This window comes from Oncorhynchus nerka, linkage group LG27 (assembly GCF_034236695.1).
Source record: "Oncorhynchus nerka isolate Pitt River linkage group LG27, Oner_Uvic_2.0, whole genome shotgun sequence".
Lineage (NCBI taxonomy): Eukaryota > Metazoa > Chordata > Actinopteri > Salmoniformes > Salmonidae > Oncorhynchus > Oncorhynchus nerka.
In genome coordinates, this window is record NC_088422.1 from 14,502,620 (window position 1) to 14,527,502 (window position 24,883).

At 43.6% G+C, this 24,883-nt stretch overlaps 3 protein-coding genes across 3 annotated transcripts in view; all 3 read right to left on the minus strand.

Moving 5' to 3' along the window:
- Positions 1–1,380: 1,380 nt before the first annotated feature.
- On the minus strand, positions 1,381–13,273 carry LOC115124600 (F-box/LRR-repeat protein 7-like; the record flags this gene model as incomplete). The annotated part of the gene is made up of 11 exons (XM_029654016.2): positions 1,381–2,691; positions 2,961–3,068; positions 9,229–9,345; positions 9,547–9,674; positions 10,107–10,296; positions 10,620–10,697; positions 10,864–11,018; positions 11,148–11,311; positions 11,516–11,657; positions 12,362–12,420; positions 13,177–13,273. Coding segments are annotated over 11 exons (1,335 nt in total), but the record flags the coding sequence as incomplete, so codon positions are not given.
- LOC115124601 (uncharacterized) lies at positions 13,198–16,780 on the minus strand. The gene is made up of 4 exons (XM_029654018.2): positions 16,726–16,780; positions 16,641–16,678; positions 14,772–16,422; positions 13,198–14,608 (listed from the first exon to the last, which is right to left on the minus strand). Exons 1-4 carry the CDS (start codon positions 16,778–16,780, stop codon positions 14,466–14,468), a joined length of 1,887 nt encoding a protein of 628 aa, XP_029509878.2. The 3' UTR covers positions 13,198–14,465.
- A 653-nt stretch (positions 16,781–17,433) lies between these two features.
- The window catches only part of frmd3 (FERM domain containing 3), a 102,452-nt gene continuing 95,002 nt past the window's right edge, over positions 17,434–24,883 (minus strand). Inside the window, exon 17 of the mRNA XM_065011132.1 lies at positions 17,434–24,773. Within this exon, the coding sequence (XP_064867204.1) occupies positions 24,088–24,773 (686 nt within the window). The 3' untranslated portion in view covers positions 17,434–24,087. The remainder of the gene's footprint in view (positions 24,774–24,883) is intronic.

The window sequence follows — 24,883 nt, forward strand, 5'->3', positions numbered from 1 at the left end:
CTTGTCTCCACCCCCCTCCAGGTGTCGCCCATCTTCCCCATTGTCCCCTGTGTTTTCATACCTGTGTTTTCTGTCTGTCTGTGCCAGTTCGTCTTGTTTATTCAAGTCAACCAGTGTTTTTTTTTGTCTCAGCTCCTGCTTTTCCCCAGTCTCTCTTTTCTTGCCATCCTGGGTTTGACCCTTGCCTGTCCTGATGCTGAGCACGCCTGCAGTCCTGTACCTTTGCCCCACCTCTGGATTACTGACCTCTGCCTGCCTTTAACCTGTCTTTTGCCCGCGTTGGATTATTAAACTGTTGTTAATTCGACGTTGTCTGCATCTGGGTCTTACCTTCAATCCTGTTACTCTGTATCTCACAAAGACATGGCGGTTGGAACCAAAAATCTCAAATTTGGATTCATTGTACCAAAGGACAGATTTCCACCGGTCTAATGTCCATTGCTCATATTTCTTGGCCCAAACAAGTCTCTTCTTCTTATTGGTGTCCTTTAGTAGTGATTTCTTTGCAGTAATTGGACCATGAAGGCCTGATTCACGCAGTCTCCAAAGAACAGTTGATGTTGGATGTCTGTTACTTGAAGTCTGTGAAGCATTCATTTGGGCTGCAATTTCTGAGGCTGGTAACTCTAATGAACTTATTCTCTGCATAACTCTGGGTCTTTCTTTCCTGTGTTGGTCCTCATGTGAGCCAGTTTCATCATAGCGCTTGATGAATTTTGCGACTGCACTTGAAGAAACTTTCAAAGTTCCGGATTGACAGACCTTCATGTCTTTAAGTAATGATGGACTGTCATTTCTCCTTGCCTATTTGAGCTGTTCTTGCCATAATATGGACTTGGTCTTTTACCAAACAAATCTTGTGTACACCACCCCTACCTTGTCACAACACAACTTATTGGCTCAAACACATTAAGAAGGAAATACATTCCACAAATGAACTTTTAACAAGGCACACCTGCAAAATTGAAATGCATTCCAGGTGACTACCTCATAAAGCTGGTTGAGAGAACGCCAAGAGTTTGCAAAGCTGTCATCAAGACAAAAGGTGGCTACTTTGAAGAATCTCAAATATAAAATATATTTGGATTAGTTTAACACTTTTTTGGTTACTACATGATTCCATGTGTTATTTCATAGGTTTGATGTCTTCACTATTATTCTAAAATGTAGAAAATATAAAAAAATAAAGAAAAAGCCTTGAATAAGTAGGTGTTCTAAAACTTTTGACCGGTAGTGTATATACAGCACATTCGGAAGGTTTTCAGACCCCTTCAATTTTTCTACATTTTTTTACATTACCAAAACATATCTGCAGCATTGAAGGTCCCCAAGAAACTCCATCATTCTTGTGGCCAGTGACCATGGTGATGCTCTCTGTGCTCGGATAATTTATTGTTATTTATTCAACCTTCATTTAAACATGGAGTCAATTTGAGATTAAAAGTCTATTTTACAAGAGAGCCCTGTATACATTACAATAAAAACATAATTATAAAGCAACATGCACACATTTGTGTACAAAACAATATAATTCAGCATACAATAAACCAAAAGAAACATATTTAATAAAAACAATCACATTCAACGACATAGAGGACCTCAATCAATCATTTCAACTTCCTGAGTGGCACCGGCACATCTAACTGCAGTGAACTCTGCAGATTGTTCCACAAATTAGGGGCCTAAAAACAAAACGCAGATTTTCCCAAATCTGTGGAGACTGAAGGGATCTAGTGTTGTCCATTCCCGAGAACAGGTTTGGTAACTTATGATTCTTACCTTAATTAATGAAGTTACATATGGAGGCATGTTCTGTAAGATATCTTTGTAAATAAATCAAAGAGAATGCAGCTCTCTTCTTCCAGACAGAGAGGTCCATCCCACATTTTCATACAGACTACAATGATGAGTCCTAAAATTGTCCCCTGTGATAAAACGTATTGCGGAATGTTACGCTGACGCGGCTTACCTACTTTAGCAGTCTCTTGTGTCAACCTCACAACTTCGAGAAAAAGAGGAACAAAACAAACGAGAACTGTGTGTCCGAACAAGCGCAGTAACATAATTACCTGTAATAGGTTGAATAAACAAAACACACACACAAAAAAAAAGTGTTTCCATAGAGATAGTCTAGAAGACCAAGACCCATTTCTGTCTGGCTGCTACATATTTTGTATTTTACCTTTATTTAACTAGGCAAGTCAGTGAAGAACAAATTCTTATTTACAATGACGGTCTACCCTGGCCAAACCTGGACAACACTGGGCCACTACAGCCTGGATTTAAACCAGGGGATGTAGTGACACCTCTTGCACTGAGATGCAGTGCCTTTGACTGCTGCACCACTCGGGAGCCTCCCAGAGAATGGGAAACTTTCACTAACAATCAGCATGTACATTTTAAAAATGTTAAATCTACAAAATATTTGTATCTTGACTAGATAGATGTAATTTGGATAAAGCTTGCCTGACACCACATCATTGTATGAAGGAGGTGATGGAAGGAGGGCCCTTGACACACTTGTGCTGTGGGCACTCTTCATATCACACAGGCTGTATTTACAAAGTCGTGGTAAGTGTGTCTGTGTGTGTGTATCAAGTCAGCGGGTAGAGTGTAACCGTGGGGTTGATGTCTCTGATCTCCTTCTCAGTAGGGATGTAGGCACAGCCGTAGAGATGCAGTAGCTTCAAACTAGAGACAGAGAGAGAGAGGACCATTAGACATTTTTTTTTATAAAGCCCTTATTAAAATTCCCTGAACAGAAATCAACAGAAAACTGACATTTCTAAGGGTCGTTGATTTTTCCTCTCAATCTATCTGCTTATCACTTTGTGTGTTATGCCTCTGGGGTTTCCCAAGGTACAGATCTAGGATCAGCTTCCCCTCCCCAATGTTAACCTTAGGCGTTAGTGGGGAAAACCACCCTACGTCGTTGACATGCATGTGTGCTTTAGTTCTACCGTTTGCACTGCCTGCTGAGGTTGTGGATGGCCTCTGGGCTGATCTGGCAGAAGCTCAGTTTGACAGTGTGGAGATGAGTGCTGCAGTACTTTGCCAACAGGCTCACCCTGTTAGGGACACACAAGTTACACACAGTCAGCGACACACAAGTTACATACACAGTCAGTGACACACAAGTTACACACACAGTCAGTGACACACAAGTTACACACACAGTCAGTGACACACAAGTTACACACACAGTCAGTGACAAACAAGTTACACACACAGTCAGTGACACACAAGTTACACACACAGTCAGTGACACACAAGTTACACACATAGTCAGTGACACACACACACACACACACAGCCAAGAAGAAGTCAAGAATGTTATAAGCATGGAATCATTAGAATATCAACCCTGCAAGCTTCTGCATGACTGTGGGTTTAGTCTACAAATGTAGGATCTTAATTTGATCACAGAATTTTCTTGCAAAGCAGGTCATGCAAATTTGTACTGTATTTGAGTTTTAAAAAGGCTTCGAAAGTTTGCAATTTCCACTTTGAAATTTCAGACTTGATTTGATCTAATGAAAAATGTATCAAGCCCTACAAAAATGTCCATGAATTATAATCCACATACCAACTCACATTTCCTGTTTCTGATGGAATATATTCCTGCTGTAGCAAACTGTCTCAAAAAAAATAATATCCATATAAAAATAAAATAAAATATATGCAGTGCATTCGGAAAGGAATAAGACCCCTTGACTTTTTCCACATTTTGTTACGTTACAGCCTTATTCTAAAATGGATTAAATAAATAAAACATCCTCATCAATCTACTAACAATACCCCATAAATACAAAGTGAAAACATATTTTAAAATATTCCTTCAAATATATTGAAAAATAAAAAAAAGAAATACCTTATTTACATAAGTATTCAGACCCTTTGCTATGAGACAAAACATTGAGTTCAGATGCATCCTGTTTCCCATTGATCATCCTTGAGATGTTTCTACAACTTGAATGGAGTCCACCTGTGGTAAATTCAATTGATTGGACATGATTTGGAAAGGCTCACACCTGTCTATGTAAGGTCCCACAGTTGACAGTGCATGTCAGAGAAAAAACCAAGCCATGAAGTTGAAAAAATTGTCCGTAAAGGTCAGAGACAGGATTGAGTCGCAGCACTCCACCAATCAGGCCTTTATGGTAGAGTGACCAGACGGAAGCCACTCCTCAGTAAAAGGCACATGACAGCACTCTTGGAGTTTGCCAAAAGGCACTTAAAGGACTCTCAGACTATGAGAAACAAGATGATCTGGTCTGATGAAACCAAGATTGAACTCTTTAGCCTGAATACCAAGCATCACATCTGGAGGAAACCAGACACAACTCATCATCTGGCCAATACCATCCCTACGGGGAAGCACGGTGGTGGCAGCATCATGCTGTGGGAATGTTTTTAGTGGCAGGGACTGGGAGACTTGTCAGGATCGAGGGAAAAATGAATGGAGAAAAGTACAGAGAGATCCTTGATGAAAACCTGATCCAGAGCACTCAGTACCTCAGACTGCGGCGAAGGTTCACCTTCCAACAGGACAACGACAATACGCACACAACCAGCATTTTCAGTATTATTCAATAGATTCACCATCAACATCCAAAATACTCTTTTCAAGATCTGGCCTTGAAATACATTCAAATACAGCCCGCAGAGATAAAATGGTGATTAATGCATTCATGATATCAATTTTGTCAGTAATAGGGCCGGAATCTAAATGTATCATTTGGGGGAGAGAAAAGGAGACACAACTCTTCAGTGATGTAACATCTTTCCAAAATGTAGCAGGGTTCCCTGTACATTCAGATAGTGTATTAACATAATATCGAATTGAGCTTTTTTAACTAGTTTTACACACAGATTTCTCAACCGCCTGAAAGACTGCCGAGTCTGTGAATCTCTGTTGTGTATGACTTCAGATAGCGCTGAACTGAACCAAGGGCAATACTTATTTTTAATTGTCGGTTTTTAAAATTTAGCCCAAACAACTACCTCTACCCCTACTGTATTTATTTATTTATTTTGCTCCTTCGCACTCCCATTATTTCTATCTCTACTTTGCACATTTTTCCACTGCAAATCTACCATTCCAGTGTTTTTTAAATATATTTTTTACTTGCTATATTGTATTTACTTCGCCACCATGGCGTTTTTTGCCTTTACCTCCCTTGTCTCACCTCATTTGCTCACATTGTACATAGACTTGTTTTTCTACTGTATTATTGACTGTATGTTTGTTTTACTCCATGTGTAACTCTGTGTTGTTGTACCGGTCGAACTGCTTTGCTTTATCTTGGCCAGGTCGCAATTGTAAATGAGAACTTGTTCTCAACTAGCCTACCTGGTTAAATAAAGGTGTTCTCAACTAGCCTACCTGGTTAAATAAAGGTGTTCTCAACTAGCCTACCTGGTTAAATAAAGGTGTTCTCAACTAGCCTACCTGGTTAAATAAAGGTGTTCTCAACTAGCCTACCTGGTTAAATAAAGGTGTTCTCAACTAGCCTACCTGGTTAAATAAAGGTGTTCTCAACTAGCCTACCTGGTTAAATAAAGGTGTTCTCAACTAGCCTACCTGGTTAAATAAAGGTGTTCTCAACTAGCCTACCTGGTTAAATAAAGGTGTTCTCAACTAGCCTACCTGGTTAAATAAAGGTGTTCTCAACTAGCCTACCTGGTTAAATAAAGGTGTTCTCAACTAGCCTACCTGGTTAAATAAAGGTGTTCTCAACTAGCCTACCTGGTTAAATAAAGGTGTTCTCAACTAGCCTACCTGGTTAAATAAAGGTGTTCTCAACTAGCCTACCTGGTTAAATAAAGGTGTTCTCAACTAGCCTACCTGGTTAAATAAAGGTGAAATAAAATAAAAATACAAATAAAAAAGGGAGCATGTTGTCATGACGTTGGCCCTTGGGTAAGGTTTATGACCCCACCATAAATACGAGTGTAGCGAAATGCTTGTGCTTCTAGTTCCGACAATGCAGTAATAACCAACGAGTAATCTAACCTAACAATTTCACAACAGTTACCTTATACACACAAGTGTAAAGGGATGAAGAATATGTACATAAAGATATATGAATGAGTGATGGTACAGAACGGCATAGGCAATATGCAGTAGATGGTATCGAGTACAGTAGGGTAGGGTATGGGTATGTAAAACATTATATAAGTGGCATCGTTTAAAGTGGCTAGTGATACATGTATTACATAAAGTTGGCAAGATGCAGTAGATGGTATAGAGTACAGTATACATATGAGATTAGTAATGTAGGGTATGTAAACATTATATTAAGTGGCATTGTTTAAAGTGGCTAGTGATACATGTATTACATAAAGATGGCAAGATGCAGTAGATGGTATAGAGTACAGTATACATATGAGATTAGTAATGTAGGGTATGTAAACATTATATTAAGTGGCATTGTTTAAAGTGGCTAGTGATACATTTTTTACATGTATAGCAGCAGCCACTCAATGTTAGTGGTGGTTGTTTAACAGTCTGATGGCCTTGAGATAGAAGCTGTTTTTCAGTCTCTCGGTCCCTGCTTTGATGCACCTGTACTGACCTCGCCTTCTGGATGATAGCGGGGTGAACAGGCAGTGGCTGGGGTGGTTGTTGTCCTTGATGATCTTTATGGCCTTCCTGTGACATCGGGTGGTGTAGGTGTCCTGGAGGGCAGGTATTTTGCCCCCGGTGATGCGTTGTGCAGACCTCACTACCCTCTGGAGAGCCTTACGGTTGTGGGCGGAGCAGTTGCCGTACCAGGCGGTGATACAGCCCGACAGGATGCTCTCGATTGTGCATCTGTAGAAGTTTGTGAGTGTTTTTGGTGACAAGCCAAATTTCTTCAGCCTCCTGAGGTTGAAGAGGAGCTTCGGCGTCTTCTTCACCACGCTGTCTGTGTGGGTGGACCAATTCAGTTTGTCCGTGATGTGTCCTCCGAGGAACTTAAAACTTACTACCCTCTCGCCTACTGTCCCGTCGATGTGGATAGGGGGGTGCTCCCTCTGCTGATTCCTGAAATCCACAATCTCCTCCTTTGTTTTGTTGACGTTGAGTGTGAGGTTATTTTCCTGATACCACACTCCGAGGGCCCTCACCTCCTCCCTGTAGGCCGTCTCGTCGTTGTTGGTAATCAAGCCTACCACTGTAGTGTCGTCTGCAGACTTGATGATTGAGTTGGAGGCGTGCATGGCCACGCAGTCGTGGGTGAACAGGGAGTACAGGAAAGCGCTTAGAACGCTCCCTTGTGGGGCCCCAGTGTTGAGGATCAGCGGGGTGGAGATGTTGTTACCTACCCTCACCACCTGGGGGCGGACCGTCAGGAAGTCCAGTACCCAGCTGCACAGGGCAGGGTCGAGACCCGGGGTCTCGAGCTTGATGACGAGTTTGGAGGGTAATATGGTGTTATAATATTGCACGCCCAATTTTTCAGTTTTTGATTTGTTAAAAAAGTTTGAAATATCCAATAAATGTCGTTCCACTTCATGATTGTGTCCCACTTGTTGTTGATTCTTCACAAAAAAATACAGTTTTATATCTTTATGTTTGAAGCCTGAAATGTGGCAAAAGGTTGCAAAGTTCAAGGGGGCCGAATACTTTCGCAAGGCACTGTACCTCTTGTGTCTGAACCGTTGAATTGTGACTCTACTTGTCTCTATACTGATGCTTAGCTTGTTTGATTGCCTTGCTACACTGTTTGTATTCCGTCATGTTTCTGGTCACCTTGCCCTGGTTAAAAGCAGTGGTTCGCGCTTTCAGTTTTGCGTGAATGCTGCCATCAATCCATGGTTTCTGGTTGGGGAATGTTTTGATAGTTGCTGTGGGTACAACATCGCCGATGCACTTGCTAATGAACTCCAATCAGCGTATTCGTCAATGTTGTTGTTTGACGCAATGCGGAACATATCCCAATCCACGTGATCGAAGCAATCTTGAAGCGTGGAATCAGATTGGTCGGACCAGCGTTGACCAGACCTGAGCGCGGGACCTTCCATTTTTAGTTTCTGTCTATAGGCTGGAAGCAACAAAATGGAGTCGTGGTCAGCCTTTCCGAAATGAGGGTGGGGAGGTCCTTATATGCATCGCGGACGTTAGAATAACAATGATCCAGGGTTTTACCAGCCCTGGTAGCACAATCAATATGCTGATAGAATTTAGAGAGTCTTGTTTTCAGATTAGCCTTGTTAAAATCCTCAGCTACAATGAATGCAGCCTCAGGATATGTGGTTTCCAGTTTACATAGAGTCAAATAAAGTTTGTTCAGGGCCATCGATGTGTCTGCTTGGGGGAGAATATATGCGGCTGTGATTATAATCGAAGAGAATTCTCTTGGCAGATAATGCGGTCGACATTTGATTGTGAGGAATTCTAAGTCAGGTGAACAGAAGGACTTGAGTTCCTGTATGTTGTTGTGACCACACCACGTCTCATTAACCATAAGGCATACCCACCCGCCCCTCTTCTTACCAGAAAGATGTTTGTTTCTGTTGGCACGATGCGTGAAGAAACCAGCTGGCTGTACCGACTCCGATAGCGTCTCTCGAGTGAGCCATGTTTCCGTGAAGAAAAGAACGTTACAGTCTCTGATGTCTCTCTGGAATGCTACCCTTGCTCGGATTTCATCAACCTTGTTGTCAAGAGACTGGACATTGGTGAGTAGTATGCTCGGGAGCGGTGCGCGATGTGCCCGTCTCAGGAGCCTGACCAGAAGACCGCTTCGTCTGCCCCTTTTACGGCGTGGTTCTATTGGTACCCCGGCTGGGATCCAATCCATTGTCCTGGGTGGTGGGCAAAACACAGGATCCGCTTCGGGAAAGTCGTATTCCTGGTTGTAATGATGGTGAGTTGACGTTGCTCTTATATCCAGTAGTTCCTCCCGACTGTATGTAATAAAACCTAAGATTACCTGGGGTACCAATGTAAGAAATAACACGTAAAAAAACTAAATACGAGGCGAGGCGAGGCGGCCATCTCTGTCAGTGCCGGAAGTAGATGTAGAGTATGTGATATATTATAGTAGCCCTGTAACATAGTCTCTGTCCCAAATGGCACCAGATTCCCTATATAGTACAGTATCAGAAACCTATGGACCCCAGGAAGGGTATCTGCTGCTTCTGCAAAAGCTAATGAGGATCCAAATAAACACATAATACAAGTAGTGCACTATAAAGGAAATAGGGTGCCATTTAAGACACACTGATAGTGTAGCCTACCCTCTGTTCCCTGTGGCGGTGGAGCTCAGGTCCAGGTACTGCAGGCATCTACAGGCCACAGCTACAGCCTTAACACCAGCATCACTCACCTTACCGCAGCCACTTAGATCCAACAACCTGACACACACACAGACACAGACAGACATGCATACACACACCACAGACACACCACAGACACAGACCACACACACACACACACACACACACACACACACACACACACACACACACAAGCAAACGTGTGAAACAAGAGTGAATGACTGAATGAATGAGTGATTGACTTACAGGCTGGCTGTTTGCGTATACATAGAAGCATACCTGATGTGGGGAGCGTGGGTGCTGATCTTGTGCAGGCTCATGTCAGTGACTCCAGGGCAGGAGCTGAGGGTCAGCCTCTGGAGTTCAGGGCACTGCAGGAGGACCTGATGAACTGTCTGATCACTCACCTATACAGGTGGGATGAACATCAATGACTACTAATAATATTTACATATCCTACATTACTAATAATATTTACATATCCTACATTACTAATCTCATATGTACATATATACTGTATTCTATACCATCTACTGAATCTTGCCTAAGCCACACGGCCATCGCTCATCCATATATTTCTATGTACATATTCTTATTCCATCCCTTTACATTTGTGTGTATAAGGTAGTTGTGAATTTGTTAGATTACTTGTTAGATATTACTACACTGTAGGAACTAGAAGCACAAGCATTTCACTACACTCAAATTAACATCTGCTAACTATGCGTATGTAACCAATAAGATTTGATCTGATTTGATTTGACTACTAAGCATCAAATACACACACACACACACACACACACACACACACACACACACACACACACACACACACTTACTGCGTGCAGTCCAGTCAGGTTAAGGGAGTGAAGGCGTTTGAGTCGTGACGTCACCAGGGTCAGATAGGGGTGAGTGACCTTAGGGATCTGGCCGATGTTCAGAGTCTCCAGCCCAGGACACAACTCTGACACTGTGTTCAGACATGAGGGACTGATAGACAGGCAGCCAAACACTTCCAACCTGCGCAGACTGGTACACACACATTAAAATAAACTAACATACAAGTTACACGCACACGCACACACACACACGCACACGCACACGCATTATTACTTGTTAGATATTACTACACTGTAGGAACTAGAAGCACAAGCATTTCACTACACTCAAATTAACATCTGCTAACTATGCGTATGTAACCAATAAGATTTGATCTGATTTGATTTGACTACTAAGCATCAAATACACACACACACACACACACACACACACACACACACACACACACACACACACACACACACACACACATCAAAGTACAAAAGCCTTTTCCACACTTTTTTGCAACTCACCTGTCTCTGCATCTTATGACGAGGGCATTCAGGGCTTCATCTGTAACTTGGCAACCATTGAGAACAACAGTCTTCAGGCTGCAGACATGAGTCACAAGCCATGTTAATTCATGTTATCTGAAAGCCTTGTTAAACGCATATCATAAACGCATAAACGCATAACAACATCAAACTGCGATATCATCAAATGTGATAATTTTTACATTAACCACGTATTAACGATGGTAATGGCACTAAGGCCTACCCAGTGCAGGTGTCAGTCAGTGCTTTGATGCCCGTGTCAGTCGCTCCGCTCCAGCTGACGTCCACACAGGTCATGTGATCACAGTGTTGACCACTCAGAGTCAGCACCAGGTCACCATGGAGACCAGGCCCACTGCAGCTTGTCACACTCAGCACCTGTAGCCAATGAACAGGTCTCACAACGGGACGAAAATAACAGTGTTTTTGTTTCCTTCACATTATTACAGCTCTCGATCTTTCTGTACAACACAGCAGTTGGTACATTATGTGACGGGTTAAAACTACCTCCAGAGAAGCTTGACTTAGTTTGAAAAACTCCTCTAGCCCGCTCGGGGTGATTGACAGTCCGCTGCACCTGTAGATAGTCAGGCTTCGAGGATTACGCACACCCACACTGCTCAGCCATTGGTCAGTTAAAGATGAGCTGTTCTCCACACTAACAACCTGCCCTAAAGAGAAATAAAGTTTGAAAGAATTAAACATTTTTACTTTGATATAAGTATTATGGGTATGTTGTTTGTGTGTGAGTGTGTGTGATTTCACAGCTCTCGTTAACTCCTGTTTCGCCAGAGAGTCTTACTAGGGGACAGCTGGGGACAGAGGAAGACCCACACACCTCACTCACTCGTTCATTCACTTCCTCAGAGACTTACATAGTGTGTGGTCATTGGCCAGTCGGAGCAAGTGGAGGCAGACCTGGGCCACTGTAGACAGATCTCTGTGTGGCAGGAGGGACAGTATGGATACCCATACCTCATCAGGGAGAGACAGCCACTGTACACAGCCCCCTACAGGCTGGGGGAGAGAGTGTATTCTACTGATTACTCAACACACACACCAGTACACTACCATCAACAAACACACCAGTACACTACACTCAACACACACACCAGTACACTACCATCAACACACACACCAGTACACTACACTCAACACACACACACCAGCACACTACCATCAACACACACACCAGTACACTACCCTCAACACACACACCAGTACACTACACTCAACACACACACACCAGTACACTACACTCAACACACACACCAGTACACTACACTCAACACACACACCAGTACACTACCATCAACACACACACCAGTGCACTACCATCAACACAGTGTACAGTACACTACACTCAACATACACACCAGAACACTACCATCAACACACACACCAGTACACTACACTCAACACACACACACACCAGTACACTACCATCAACACACACACCAGTACACTACCCTCAACACACACACCAGTACACTACACTCAACACACACACCTTTACACTACCATCAACACACACACCAGTACACTTACCATCAACACACACACCAGTACACTACCATCAACACACACACCTTTACACTACCATCAACACACACACCTTTACACTACCATCAACACACACACCACAGATGTACATAACCAGTGCTCAGCTGTTTGACTGTTTAGCGGTCAGTAATGAAATACAGTATAGAAATGCATCTTACTGCCAGTTTGAGAGCCCTGGTCACAGGAATATTAGTTGCATTGGTATTCACAGCACTGCCTAAAGATGTACAAAATGCTTTACATCAGGCATGTGTGATACAGATACAAAACAACATACCACTTACGGTGGGTGTCCACTTAAAGTTGACTAGCAACAACAAATGGGACCTAAACGACACCCACCATGAGTGCCCCACAACATTTTCCCAAGAAGAGGCAAAAAAACAACAAAAAAACACCACAAACTAAAAAAAAGGAAGCAAACCAAAAAGTGTAGCGAAACAAAAACAGGGAAATCAAATGAAAGACCTGTAACAGTAAGGGTGTGTGTGTGTGTGTGTGTGTGTGTGTGTTTGCGTGCGTGTGTCTGTGTGTGTAATCTCGCTTTCATTCTGTCTAAATCCGTGAAGAGTCTTATGACTATTGCGAGGTTGTGAGGGGCGAAATTAATTTCAAACCAAGATCTTGAGTTTCCCCAAAAAACACAACATGCATTATGTAACTTCTTCAACCTTTTATGCCCTGCATTCTGGATTCTTGTATAGCTTTGTGTTCTAAGAAACAGGGTTCTGTAATAACTGGTGACTACTTGGAGTTATAACAATACTCGTTCAATTAACTTGTTTATCTATTACTGTGGTAATTACACTTTATACTTGATAAAGGGTTTAGTTAGACAGTATACTACAGATAAAAAGGTATCTATAAACTAAGATTTGATATACTATAAACTGTTCCACATACATTATAATATGCATCAGTTGACATATAGTAATCTAGTGTATAGTAATACAGTTGTCTCTGCTGTGCTCACCCAGAGGGAGCTGAAGTGTTGTTGGTGGTCTGAGTCCAGAACAGGACACTACACCTGCTGAGTGGAGTCTGTTGGGGAGCTGGGACCTGCAGCCAAAAGGAGGGAGATGTCAGTGACAGTTCATCTAATCTGTCTGGTTACAGTATTATGTAAAGTTGTGTTGTCTCTCTTGTCGTGATGTGTGATTTGTCCTATATATATATATATATTTTAATCCCAGCCCCCGTCCCTGCAGGAGGCCTTCTGCCTTTTGGTAGGCCGTCATTGTAAATAATAATTTGTTCTTAACTGACTTGCCTAGTTAAATAAAGGTTAAATAAAAATAAATACAATCTCTAGAGGTCAGGCTATTAACTAGGAACTAAATGGAAGCAAACGGGTGAAAATAGGGAGAGACTAACCTGAACTTCTCCAATAACAATTTTTTAATTTGATCTAACTAGGCAAATCAGTTAAGAACAAATTCTTATTTTCAACGACAGCCTAGGAACAGTGGGTTAACTGCCTTGTTCAGGGGCAGAATGACAGATTTGTACCTTTTACCAGCTCGGGGATTCGATCTTGTAACCTTCCAGTTACTAGTCCAACACTAACCACTAGGTTACCTGCTGCCCCAATGCCCATTATCACTGCAAAACTTTGTCTGTTGCAAAATGTTTTGCTACGCTTTACTATGGTGTGCACTAATGAGTACTGCCCCTATATGTAGGACCTTCCACCCCAACCTGGGATATGGATGCCTGATGAAGACCTAAGGGTCGAAATGTTGTAAATAAATATGACCTGGGAGCACGAGCAGCAGTGTGGCGTTTTCCTTTCTGTTTTCCATGAGCCTACAACTCCAGCACCTGTGGAAAGTACCTGGATGTGTGTATGTTCTTCAGGTTTTATACACTAATGAATACACCACGCATGCTGATGTCTTTCTGAGTGCAGGTGCAGTCCCGCTGATAGACTACAGAGGGCAGTGTGACTCCCTTTGAGTGTGACTTGCCACAGGGCAGCTTCCAGTGTTTTTTGTGGAATTAAAAAAGTGCCGGTACTCACTTACATTTTTTACAAAAAAATAGTGTTATGCCATTTCGCAGACGCTTTTCTCATGAAAGATGTTACCGTGGCAGCTCTTCTCATGATAGATGTTACCGTGGCAGCTCTTCTCATGATAGACTTTACCGTGGCAGCATTTCTCATGATAGATGTTACCATGGCAGCTCTTCTCATGATAGATGTTACCATGGCAGCTCTTCTCATGAAAGATGTTACCGTGGCAGCTCTTCTCATGAAAGATGTTACCGTGGCAGCACTTCTCCATGAGTGAAGGATGACCAGGAGAGGCTTGACCTTTCCCAGAACCTCCAGGAATGACCGCGACCTCTGACACGAGCCTGACTCCTGACACCAGGTTGACCTCCGCTGCTCTTGGGCTGCATCACTGACCAAAGGCAAACAAAGAACACACCCAGAGATATCATGGCACGGTCTCTACAACACACAGAGCTGTATGTAATGAGTGTGTACGTCATCGCTAGGTAAGGTAGGTATGCTGTTTTATTTCACGTCTGAATAGGATGCTGGGTCCTATATTATAGACATACCTCTACTGTTCTTCACTTCTGAACTCTTGAATGGTGCACGCCTCCCCTCGTTGTGGATGTCCTGATGGACATGTTGCTTAGCAACCACCAGCTCAGCACTCAGAGGTTGCTCGGAGTGGTCAGCCGTTTGGTCAGCAGGTAGGGTCATGACGTCAGCAGGTAGGGTCATGACGTCAGCAGGTAGGGTCATGATGTCAGCAGGCAGGGTCATGACGTCAGCAGGTAGGGTCATGACGTCAGCAGGCAGGGTCATGACGTCAGCAGGTAGGGTCATGACGTCAGCAGGCAGGGTCATGACGTCAGCAGGCAGGGTCATGACGTCAGCAGGTAGGGTCATGACGTCAGCAGGTAGGGTCATGACGTCAGCAGGTAGGGTCATGACGTCAGCAGGCAGGGTCATGACGTCAGCAGGCAGGGTCATGACGTCAGCAGGCAGGGTCATGACGTCAGCTGGTAGGGTCATGACATCAGCAGGTAGGGTCATGACGTCAGCAGGTAGGGTCATGACGTCAGCAGGCAGGGTCATGACGTCAGCAGGTAGGGTCATGACGTCTGCAGGTGCTTGGTTCTGCTCTGTTCTGAGGTGGTCCAAACGGGACACACACAGCAGATACTCCTCATACACACTCAGGCCCTCTGACACCCAGCCGTTGGCTCCCCAATCTAGATGTTCACCCTCTAGTGTGACCCTAGAGGATCCATAAGGTATGATACTACTGGTTCCCTCAAGGCCTGTTTTTGGGTCCTCCTCCTCCGCCACCGCCTTCTCCTCTTTCTGTTCCTGCATTCCCAAAACTCTGTCCTCTCTCTCTCCACAACCCCCTTCCCTTGATATGAGGTCATGGGCTCTGGATAAAGGACCATATCCAGGCAACCGTAGGATAGTGTCACTGTCCCCTGAGGAGCAACAGTTTGTAACGCTACTGTCTCTGTCTCTTAGGCTCTCACTGATGGAAACACCATCTCTCCCCTCAGGATGAGGAGCTATTGGTTTGTGGGGAGTCTGGTCTGCCTGAGGGTTGTCTACACCAAGGAAACGTGGTTGGTCATTGTTATCCTCTTGTGGGCCAGAGAACAGGACCAGCTCCTTATGCCTAGGATTCTCTTTAAACTCAGGCCCAGAAAACTCACGGCCACCTGGGGTGTGGGAGAGAGTGTGGCAGGGCAGTGGGGTGGTGTATGGAAGCCTGGTCAGAGGCTCTGATTGGCCTACCATGTTTTCTCTCACATTTCTGCTTCTGACAAGATTGTGAAAGGTTCCAAGGGGGGAGACAGCAGCTCTTCCACCGACCTCGAGTCGATGCGCTGCTGAAGTAGAGTGCAAATGCGGGGAGGAAGGGGAGGTTCTGCTGAGATTGTGCCCATCCTGACTGGTCCCGAGGAAATTCTTAGCCCAGTCCAACACATGGCGTAGCTTCTGCTGCTCAGTCAGGACGGAGACCTCCAGGAGACCGGGATCCATCTCCAGAGAACTCTCCCTGCTAACACTCACTGTTAGACCCAGGACCACACTGCCCTCTGACCCTCTGGTTACACCCTCTGACCCTGTGGCCACACCCAGTATCATGTGAACTACATCATCTGACCCTGTCTGCATTCCCACCGTCCCGTCCTCTCGCTGCTCCCCGTTGGCACTCCAATCATACTCATGCTGAAATCGAAATGACAGGAAGTGAGATAAACTCAATGTATTAAAGCCTTGGTTGTAAGGTTGTAAACATACTGTATGTCATCTATGCACTTAAGTAAAATCAACAGACCAGAAGTACAGACACAAAACTTGTAGCCTACACACATATTCAACTGAAAGTGGTTTGCCATATAAACGTTTACTTGTTGCTATCATTTGCTATAAGAATAGCTTCTTACCCAGAAGTCTCTCCACTCCGGTCCCTTCAGCTGCTGAGCTGCTCACACAAACGTTGTTATAGAAACAAGACACATACTTACTCACCAAGGGAGACTGCAGCGAGAGACAACCCACTACAGGGCTTGGCCAGTGTCTCCATAGCGACAAATGTAAATAAAAATGTATACCCTCATAAAGAAAGTAAATGCCTGCTTTCAAAGGACAATGCTTTATAGTAGAAACAATATTGTTTCCACATTAATAATGCAGTATAGTCAACCACATAATCACGTACAGTACACCATGGGGTAGAGTTACATAGGCATTAGGTAAATAAAATGGGTTTTAGAATTTGTATTTCAATGTACAGTCCACATAAACCACAAGCTTAAAGGCCTAGTGCAGTCAAAAACATAATTTCCCTGTGCTTTATATATATTCCCACACTTTGAGGTTGGAATAATACTGAGAAAATGTGAAAATAATGCTAATGCTCTTTTAGTGTAAGAGCTGTTTGAAAAGGCGGCGGATGGAGTTTTTAATAGAGCAATAATAAAGAGTTTTCTGTTTTCCTCACAGTCGTTGCTTTTTGCTAAGTACCTATTCTTGTTTAATTATTTTATTGAAAACAACCACAGCAAGGTACTTAATTGTTACCCAGAAATGATTTGATATTGAGATAAAAATGTCTACATTGGACCTTTAATTAACTTTATTTGCCAATATTATTAAAATATTGTGTTTTCTGATTGAAAAAAAAGTCTACATGCTCTTTTATGTTCAATAAATTCATTAACTTAACAGTACACCATATTTCAATATATATTCATTTGGGGGGCTTTATTGTGGCAGTATTAACATATAAAACAACCATGTTTTTCTTTGAACATACAAACATTCAAAATTCACTTTACAAAGTTCATAAGGCTTTGTGTTCCAGCAGTGGTCAAACAACTGAAAACTTGCTCTTTTTTTTCTCAATTTACTCCCAGAGTTGTTTTAAAAGAGACCGAATAACAAAAACAAGTCCTACAAACTGATAACAACAAACAGCTACGGAGGGTAACGCTGCTATCCGTGCAAAACACGTTACATGCCCATTTAACATCGAAATAATCTATGAAAGAACATCTCCTTCCATCTGTACCATGTGATGTCTTACAGGTTTGCATATACGTGTCATACACCTGGACGATCTTTTTGAATCAGATCACTGAAGAGAAAGTGGGTGGTACGTATGACATCAACTCATGTGATTGCATGTTGTTTTTTAATCACAGTATTTGTGCCGAGTCTTGACGGCCAAATCAGCAGTGTATAAATTGCATTTCAGTCTTTCAACTTGTGATGACATAACTTTATCACTAGCATGGTACTTTCAACTCTCAGTCCTTAAACACTGATTGAAAAACATTAAAAACAAACTAAACATGTTCTGTAGAGCTTCATTGTGGGCAGTTTCCCTGCTAAGAAAACATGATGGAAAGGCTGAGAAATAGATAACACAAAGGAGAATGCTACGGTGTTATTGGGCTTCAGAACTTTATCGTCCACAGAATACTATGGCCTTTGTCATAGACTGGCTTGTTATGATATGGATAACATGATGTGTGTGTCCATGCTAACATCATCAGTGACATATGTTAGCAATAAGGTCAGGTGTTAGACATCTAGCTATGTTTATGGTCACAGACACATAAAAGCAACCTATTCTACTTGAGACACAATTCCAAATGGACAATAGTCCCCATGTTTTGAAATGCAGTATCAAACGTGCTGGATTTAAATAAAATGAATCTGCTAAACTGGTTTATGGTTCTACATGATCACTGGTTTCATTATGCATTTCCTCTGACCATCATTATAGAATTTAATTTCTTGCCATCTGATTGGCTTCTTTTAATGCCCCAAAAATCTCAGGCAGACAGTTGGCTTCTAGTGGCTTTCAGAATAACGAACGCTGAACTGAAAACCCCCTACACCTCGCACAACGTCACTCAAGGTTATTCTGTGCACTACCCACTGTGCACTACCCACTTGCTAAAATATGGATGTCGTGCATGCATCTAAGCTGGAAGGTAACCTACACATGGGTTGCTTACAAGCGAAAGACACAAAGAAAGAAAGTTCTGCACCACGATTGGCTTTTCTCTATATAACAGTATTTACAGACGAAGGCATGCAGTCTGCAGCTCAGAGCTCATCCACAGCATGAGTGAGGTCAGGCCCACTAAAGGGTGTGGCCTATTAACAAAGTACTGACGCTAGGGCATGTCTTATTGGACATGTGTATACATTAGGCCTATACATTGTGTTATACGTGTGTGTGTGTGGGGGGGGGGGGGGGGGGGGTATACCTTGAAAGTGTGTAATGTCTCTGAGAAAAAGAAAACAAGTATGTTTTGAAGTCAGTGCCGTGGGAGAACATCTCCTTGGTTCAGCCCACTGTTTAAAGCTGGTTACGCATAACGTTATCGTTTATTCACATGAACACACATTTGATGATTACACTGTGGCTAATAGAATAGGGGTAATGAGAGTGATTTCTGTGGTCATCCTACAGTACTGCAGACGAGTTAAAGACATTGTGGGTCATTAGAGTACTTGTAAATTGGGACCAGAAGATTGAGCTGTGACAATGAGTCAGTGCCTGTGTGTTAGAGAATAAAAGATACAGAATTTAACTGACATTTATGGCTACAAACCTGTTGAGATATAATGATAGGGTTAATTAAAGGATATTTTATATTCACAAAATGTTTACGACTATAAAGTAAGTTGTGTGTTTTAATGTGGTGTTCGTTTAGATCATATTGTGTTTGCACACACAGAGACATAATTCAACGTGCGTATGTCCTTTCCTGAGAATACGGTCCAAATTGATATACACTCAGTGGCCAGTTTATTAGGTTCACCCCGTTCACAAAAATGATTCGCTCCTACAGATAGTGAGTCAGGTGGCCGTGTCTTGCTATATAAAGCAGGCAGACAGGCAGGGAGGCATTCAGTTACTGTTCCATTGAATGTTAGAATGGGCAAAACCAGTGCCCTAAGTGACTTTGTACGTGGTATGATCGTAGGAGCTAGGTGCGCTGAATTCAGGCTGTTCTGGAGGCTAGATGGGTATACCTAATAAACTGGCCATTAAGTGTATTTGGCTATTTCGGCTGATCAGAATTCTGTTCATGCTGTATTACCTTTCACTCACAACCAATGAATCTGAACATGTTTTTCCCCACCACCAGCTGCTTCTCTCAATATTACTGTACTTAAGGTAACATAATAAGTAGATATTAAACTGACAGCTGTATGGCCCTCCCATTCAAACCATCACTTACCAATCATCTGCCACGATGCTTCACCAATATCTTACTAATGCATCCTCTTATTGGTCAACCACTACAATCATAAAATAACAGCCATGAATGACTTTCCTTTTCTATACAGCCTGGCATTTCAGTTCCGACTGACCATGAGATATACAGTACCTTCGGAAAGTTCAGACCCCTTGCCTTTTCCACCTTTTGTTACGTTACAGCCTTGTTCTAAAATGGATTAAATACATACAAATCCTCAGCAATCTACACACAATACCCCATAATGACAAAGTGAAAACAGTTTTTAAAAATGTTTGCAAATTTAACTAAAACCAGAAATACCTTATTTACATAAGTATTCAGACCCTTTGCTATGAGACTCGAAATTGAGCTCAGGTGCATCATGTTTCCATTGATCATCCTTGAGATGTTTCTACAACTTGATGGGAGTCTACCTGTGGTAAATTTCATTGATTGGACATGATGTGGAAAGGCACACTCCTGTCTATATAAGGTCCCACAGTTGAGAGTGCATGTCAGAGCAAAAACCAAAGGAGAGCCGCACACTCTAGGAGCTCAGATGCAAAAATGTAATATCCAACGTTTCTGCTTGGCTGTCGAAACGTTGGACATTACATTTTTGCATCTGAGCTCCTAGAGAGTGCAGCTCTCCTTTATTTTCAAGTGTTCTACTCCGCTAGCCAGCACCTCGCCTAAATAGCTGTGCGTTTCTTTTCTTCTAGAGCAAAAACCAAGCCATGAGATCGAAGGAATTGTCCGTACAGCTCTGAGACAGGATTGTTTCAAGACACAGATCTGGGGAAGAATACCTCCCAAAATTATGCAGCATTGAAGGTCCCCAAGAACACAGTGGCCTTCATCATTCTAAAATAGAAGAAGTTTGGAACCACCAAGACTCTTCCTAGAGTTGGCTGCCAGACCAAACTGAGCAATCGGGGTAGAAGGGCCTTGGTCAGGGAGGTTACCATGAGCCCGATGGTCACTCTGACAGAGTTTTAGAGTTCCTCTGTGGAGATGGGAGAACCTTACAGAAGGACAACTATCTCTGCAGCACTCCACCAATCAGGCCTTTATGGTAGAGTGGCCAGATGGAAGCCACTCCTTAGTAAAACACACATGACAGCCCGCTTGGAGTTTGCCAAAAGGCACCTAAAGAACAAGATTGAACTCTTTGGCCTGAATGCCAAGTGTCACATCTGGAGGAAACCTGGTACCATCCCTACGGTAAAGCACGGTGGAGGCAGCTTCATGCTGTGGGGATGTTTTTCAGCGGCAGGGACTGGGAGACTGGTCAGGATTGAGAGAAAGATGAACGGAGCAAAGTACAGAGATATCCTTGATGAAAACCTGCTCCAGAACGCTCAGATCCTCAGACTGGGGAGAAGGTTCACCTTCCAACAAGACAACAACCCTAAGCACACAGCCAAGACAACGCAGGAGGGGCTTCGGGACAAGTCTCTGAATGTCCTTGAGTGGCCCAGCCAGAACCCGATCGAACATCTTTGGAGAGACCTGAAAATAGCTGTGCAGCAACGCTCCCCATCCAACCTGACAGAGCTTGAGAAGATCTGCAGAGAAGAATGGGAGAAACTCCCCAGATACAGGTGTAGCGTTATACCCAAGAAGACTCGAGGCTGTAATGGCTGCCAAAGGTACTTCCCAGATACAGGTGTAGCGTTATACCCAAGAAGACTCGAGGCTGTAATGGCTGCCAAAGGTACTTCCCAGATACAGGTGTAGCGTTATACCCAAGAAGACTCGAGGCTGTAATGGCTGCCAAAGGTACTTCCCAGATACAGGTGTAGCGTTATACCCAAGAAGACTCGAGGCTGTAATGGCTGCCAAAGGTACTTCCCAGATACAGGTGTAGCGTTATACCCAAGAAGACTCGAGGCTGTAATGGCTGCCAAAGGTACTTCCCAGATACAGGTGTAGCGTTATACCCAAGAAGACTCGAGGCTGTAATGGCTGCCAAAGGTACTTCAACAAAGTACTGACTAAAAGGTTTCAATAATCATGTAAATGTGATATTTCTGGTCTTTATTTTTAATAAATTAACAACAATTTCTAAAAAACGTTTTTTGCTTTGTAATTATTGGGTATTGTGTGCAGATTGATGAGGGAAAAAAAACAATTTCATCCATTTTAGAATAAGGCTGTAACCTAACAAAATGTGGAATAAGTCAAGGGGTCTGAATACTTTCCGAAAGGCACTGTATTCTACTGTTGCTAACATCACATATTTATGTTAAAACTCTCAAATCCACTTGCCAGGTGACTGACTGAAACCTTCAATAATATCACATTTAGTTCAACACAAACAGACAGTTAACCAAACCTGTGCCACCTGACTCCAATGACATCAGAGAATCTGAAACAGTTCATATGTGTTGTAAAAGATTGTGCTATATCTTTGTAGTAAAACCCATGGTGCTACCAGTCAAGCCGAGTGACAGTAGTCTTTAAAAATAGTTGACTTTGACCCCCAACCCATAGCTTCAATTAACTTGTAAGTAGATCCTCTGACTGAAAAATTCCTGAAATACTTTGCATCACATTTATTTTTTACAAAACATTAAAAAGAACTTTAAAGATTTATTTAGATCAATATTCATTTTTTTTGTAAATATACATATATACACTATATATACAAAAGTATGTGGACACCCCTTCAAATTAGTGGATTGGGCTATTTCAGCCACACCCGTTGCTGTCAGGTGTATACAATCGAGCACATAACCATGCAATGTCCATTGACAAACATTGGCAGTAGAATGGCCTTACTGAAGAGCTTAGTGGCCTTCAACGTGGCACTGTCATAAGATGCCACCTTTTCAACAAGTAATTTCTTCAAATTTTTGCCCTGCTAGAGCTTTCCCAGTCAACTGTAAGTGCTGGTACTGTGAAGTGGAAATGTCTAGGAGCAACAATGGCTCAGCCGCGAAGTGGTAGGCCACACAAGCTCACAGAACGGGACCACCGAGTGCTCACTACCAAGTTCCAAACTGCCTCTGGAAGCAACGTCAGCACAAGAACTGTTTGTCAGGAGCTTCATGAAATGGATTTCCATCCACAGACAAGCCTAAGATCCCCATGCACAATGCCAAGCGTCGGCTGAAGTGGTGTAAAGCTTGCCGCCATTCGACTCTGGAGTGATGAATCACTCTTCACCATCTGGCAGTCTGACAACCGAATCTGGGTTTGGCGGTCCCAGGAGAACGCTACCTGCTCGAATGCATAGTGCCAACTCTAAAGTTTGGTGGAGGAGGAATAATGGTCTGGGGAAGTTTTTCATGGGTAGGACTAGGCCCCTTAGTTCAAGTGAAAGGAAATCTTAATGCTGCAGCATACAATGACATTCTAGAAGATTCTGTGCTTCCAACTTTGTGGCAACAGTTTTGGGAAGGCCCTTTCCTGTTTCAGCATGACAATGCCCCCATGCACGAAGTGAAGTCTATACAGAAATGGTTTGTCAAGATCAGTGGGGAAGAACTTGACTGGCCTGCACAGAGCCCTGACCTCAACCCCATCTAACACCTTTGGGATGAATTGGAACGCCGACTGTGAGCCAGGCTTAATTGCCCAATATCAGTGCCCAACCTCACTCATGCTTTTGTGGCTGAATGGAAGCAAGTCCCTGCTCAATGTTCCAACATCTAGTGGAACGCTTTCCCGGAAGAGTGGAGGCTGTTATAGCAGCAAAGGGGGACCAACTCCATATTAATGCCCATGATTTTGGACTGAAATGTTCGACAAGCAGGTGTCCACATACTTTTGGTCATGTAGTGTATCTATCTGTAGGCTGTGGCTGTTATGTTGCCAGTGATATAGGGTTGCTCTCAGATCTATGTTCTCTCTCTATCCCGCCCACTCCGCCATTACTGACAGTGTCTGGGATCAATCACTGACTCTGTTATGAAGAGGAGAGTCAATCAAATGAGCTCCAGAGACATATTTGTCTCGTACCTACTAGAAAATCACTGTCCAATCACAACCAATACCCATCAGCGTGTCAGCATCAGGAGCGAGCAGACAGAAACATGGTACAGAGTGAAAGCAACCCTCCCTCAACTTTCCTCCTCTTCCTACTCCTCCATTTGTCTTTCCACTCTCGTGTCTCCTCTCCTCTTCAGTCCCATCCCAGCCTCTCCATGACCATGCTGGTCTTACAGAGGATCCAGCGACGCAGTGGGCAGTAGTACTCGTAGTGGAACTGCTCAAACTCAGGTGTCTGCCTGATCTCGTGCAAAAACGACACGTCTATGTCCGACTCCAGCAGCAGCAGCAGCATCGGTACGGCAACCAGCAGCACCCCTATCACCATGGCGATGAGGCGGACCGCGCTCAGCACGCACGTGTTCACCCGCTCATTCCTCGTCAGGAGGCGAAGCCCGCTACCTAACATGCTCCTCCCCACCACACGTGCACGCTCGAAGGCACGGTCACGCACCCTCTCGGCCACCAGCTGGGCCTGGATGTCAGGGTCAGCATGTAGCTCTCTCAGCAGGCGAGCAGGGCTCTGGATGGGGCTCTGGAACAGCAGGTCAACCCCTCCCTGGCCGTCGTCCACCGGCGTGGGCAGCATGCTGGCACAGGGGTTGTACACCAACTCAGAGATGGTCAGGACTCCACTCGTCTCCTCTTCCTCCTCATCCTCTTCCTGCCCCTCTGCCTCCCCCCCAGCCCTAGTAGGGGCCTCGTCCTCCTTGTGCTGCCCCAGAGCAGAGCCCTCCAGCCACTCCAGCTCTCGTTCCGTGGGGGTGGTAGATGGCTTCAGGGGGGACAAGTGAACAGAGTCCTTCAGAGCCAGTAGTCCTGTAAAAAAAGAAAGAGCTGATATTCGCTTATTCTTATCCACTTATTTACCCTATTGAGTTCAGTGATAGGCTATCGAGTTCCATGTCAAAACCAATAGCTGATTGTAA

Bases quoted from the DNA above. Each gene is read 5' to 3' on its own strand.
- LOC115124601 (XM_029654018.2), bottom strand. From the start codon at position 16,780: ATGGAGACACTGGCCAAGCCCTGTAGTGGGTTGTCTCTCGCTGCAGTC. The intron at 16,679-16,725 runs GTGAGTAAGTAT...TTGTGTGAGCAG, and splicing joins TCTCGCTGCAGTCTCCCTTG to CTCAGCAGCTGAAGGGACCG. The intron at 16,423-16,640 runs GTAAGAAGCTAT...TTTCGATTTCAG, and splicing joins CGGAGTGGAGAGACTTCTGG to CATGAGTATGATTGGAGTGC.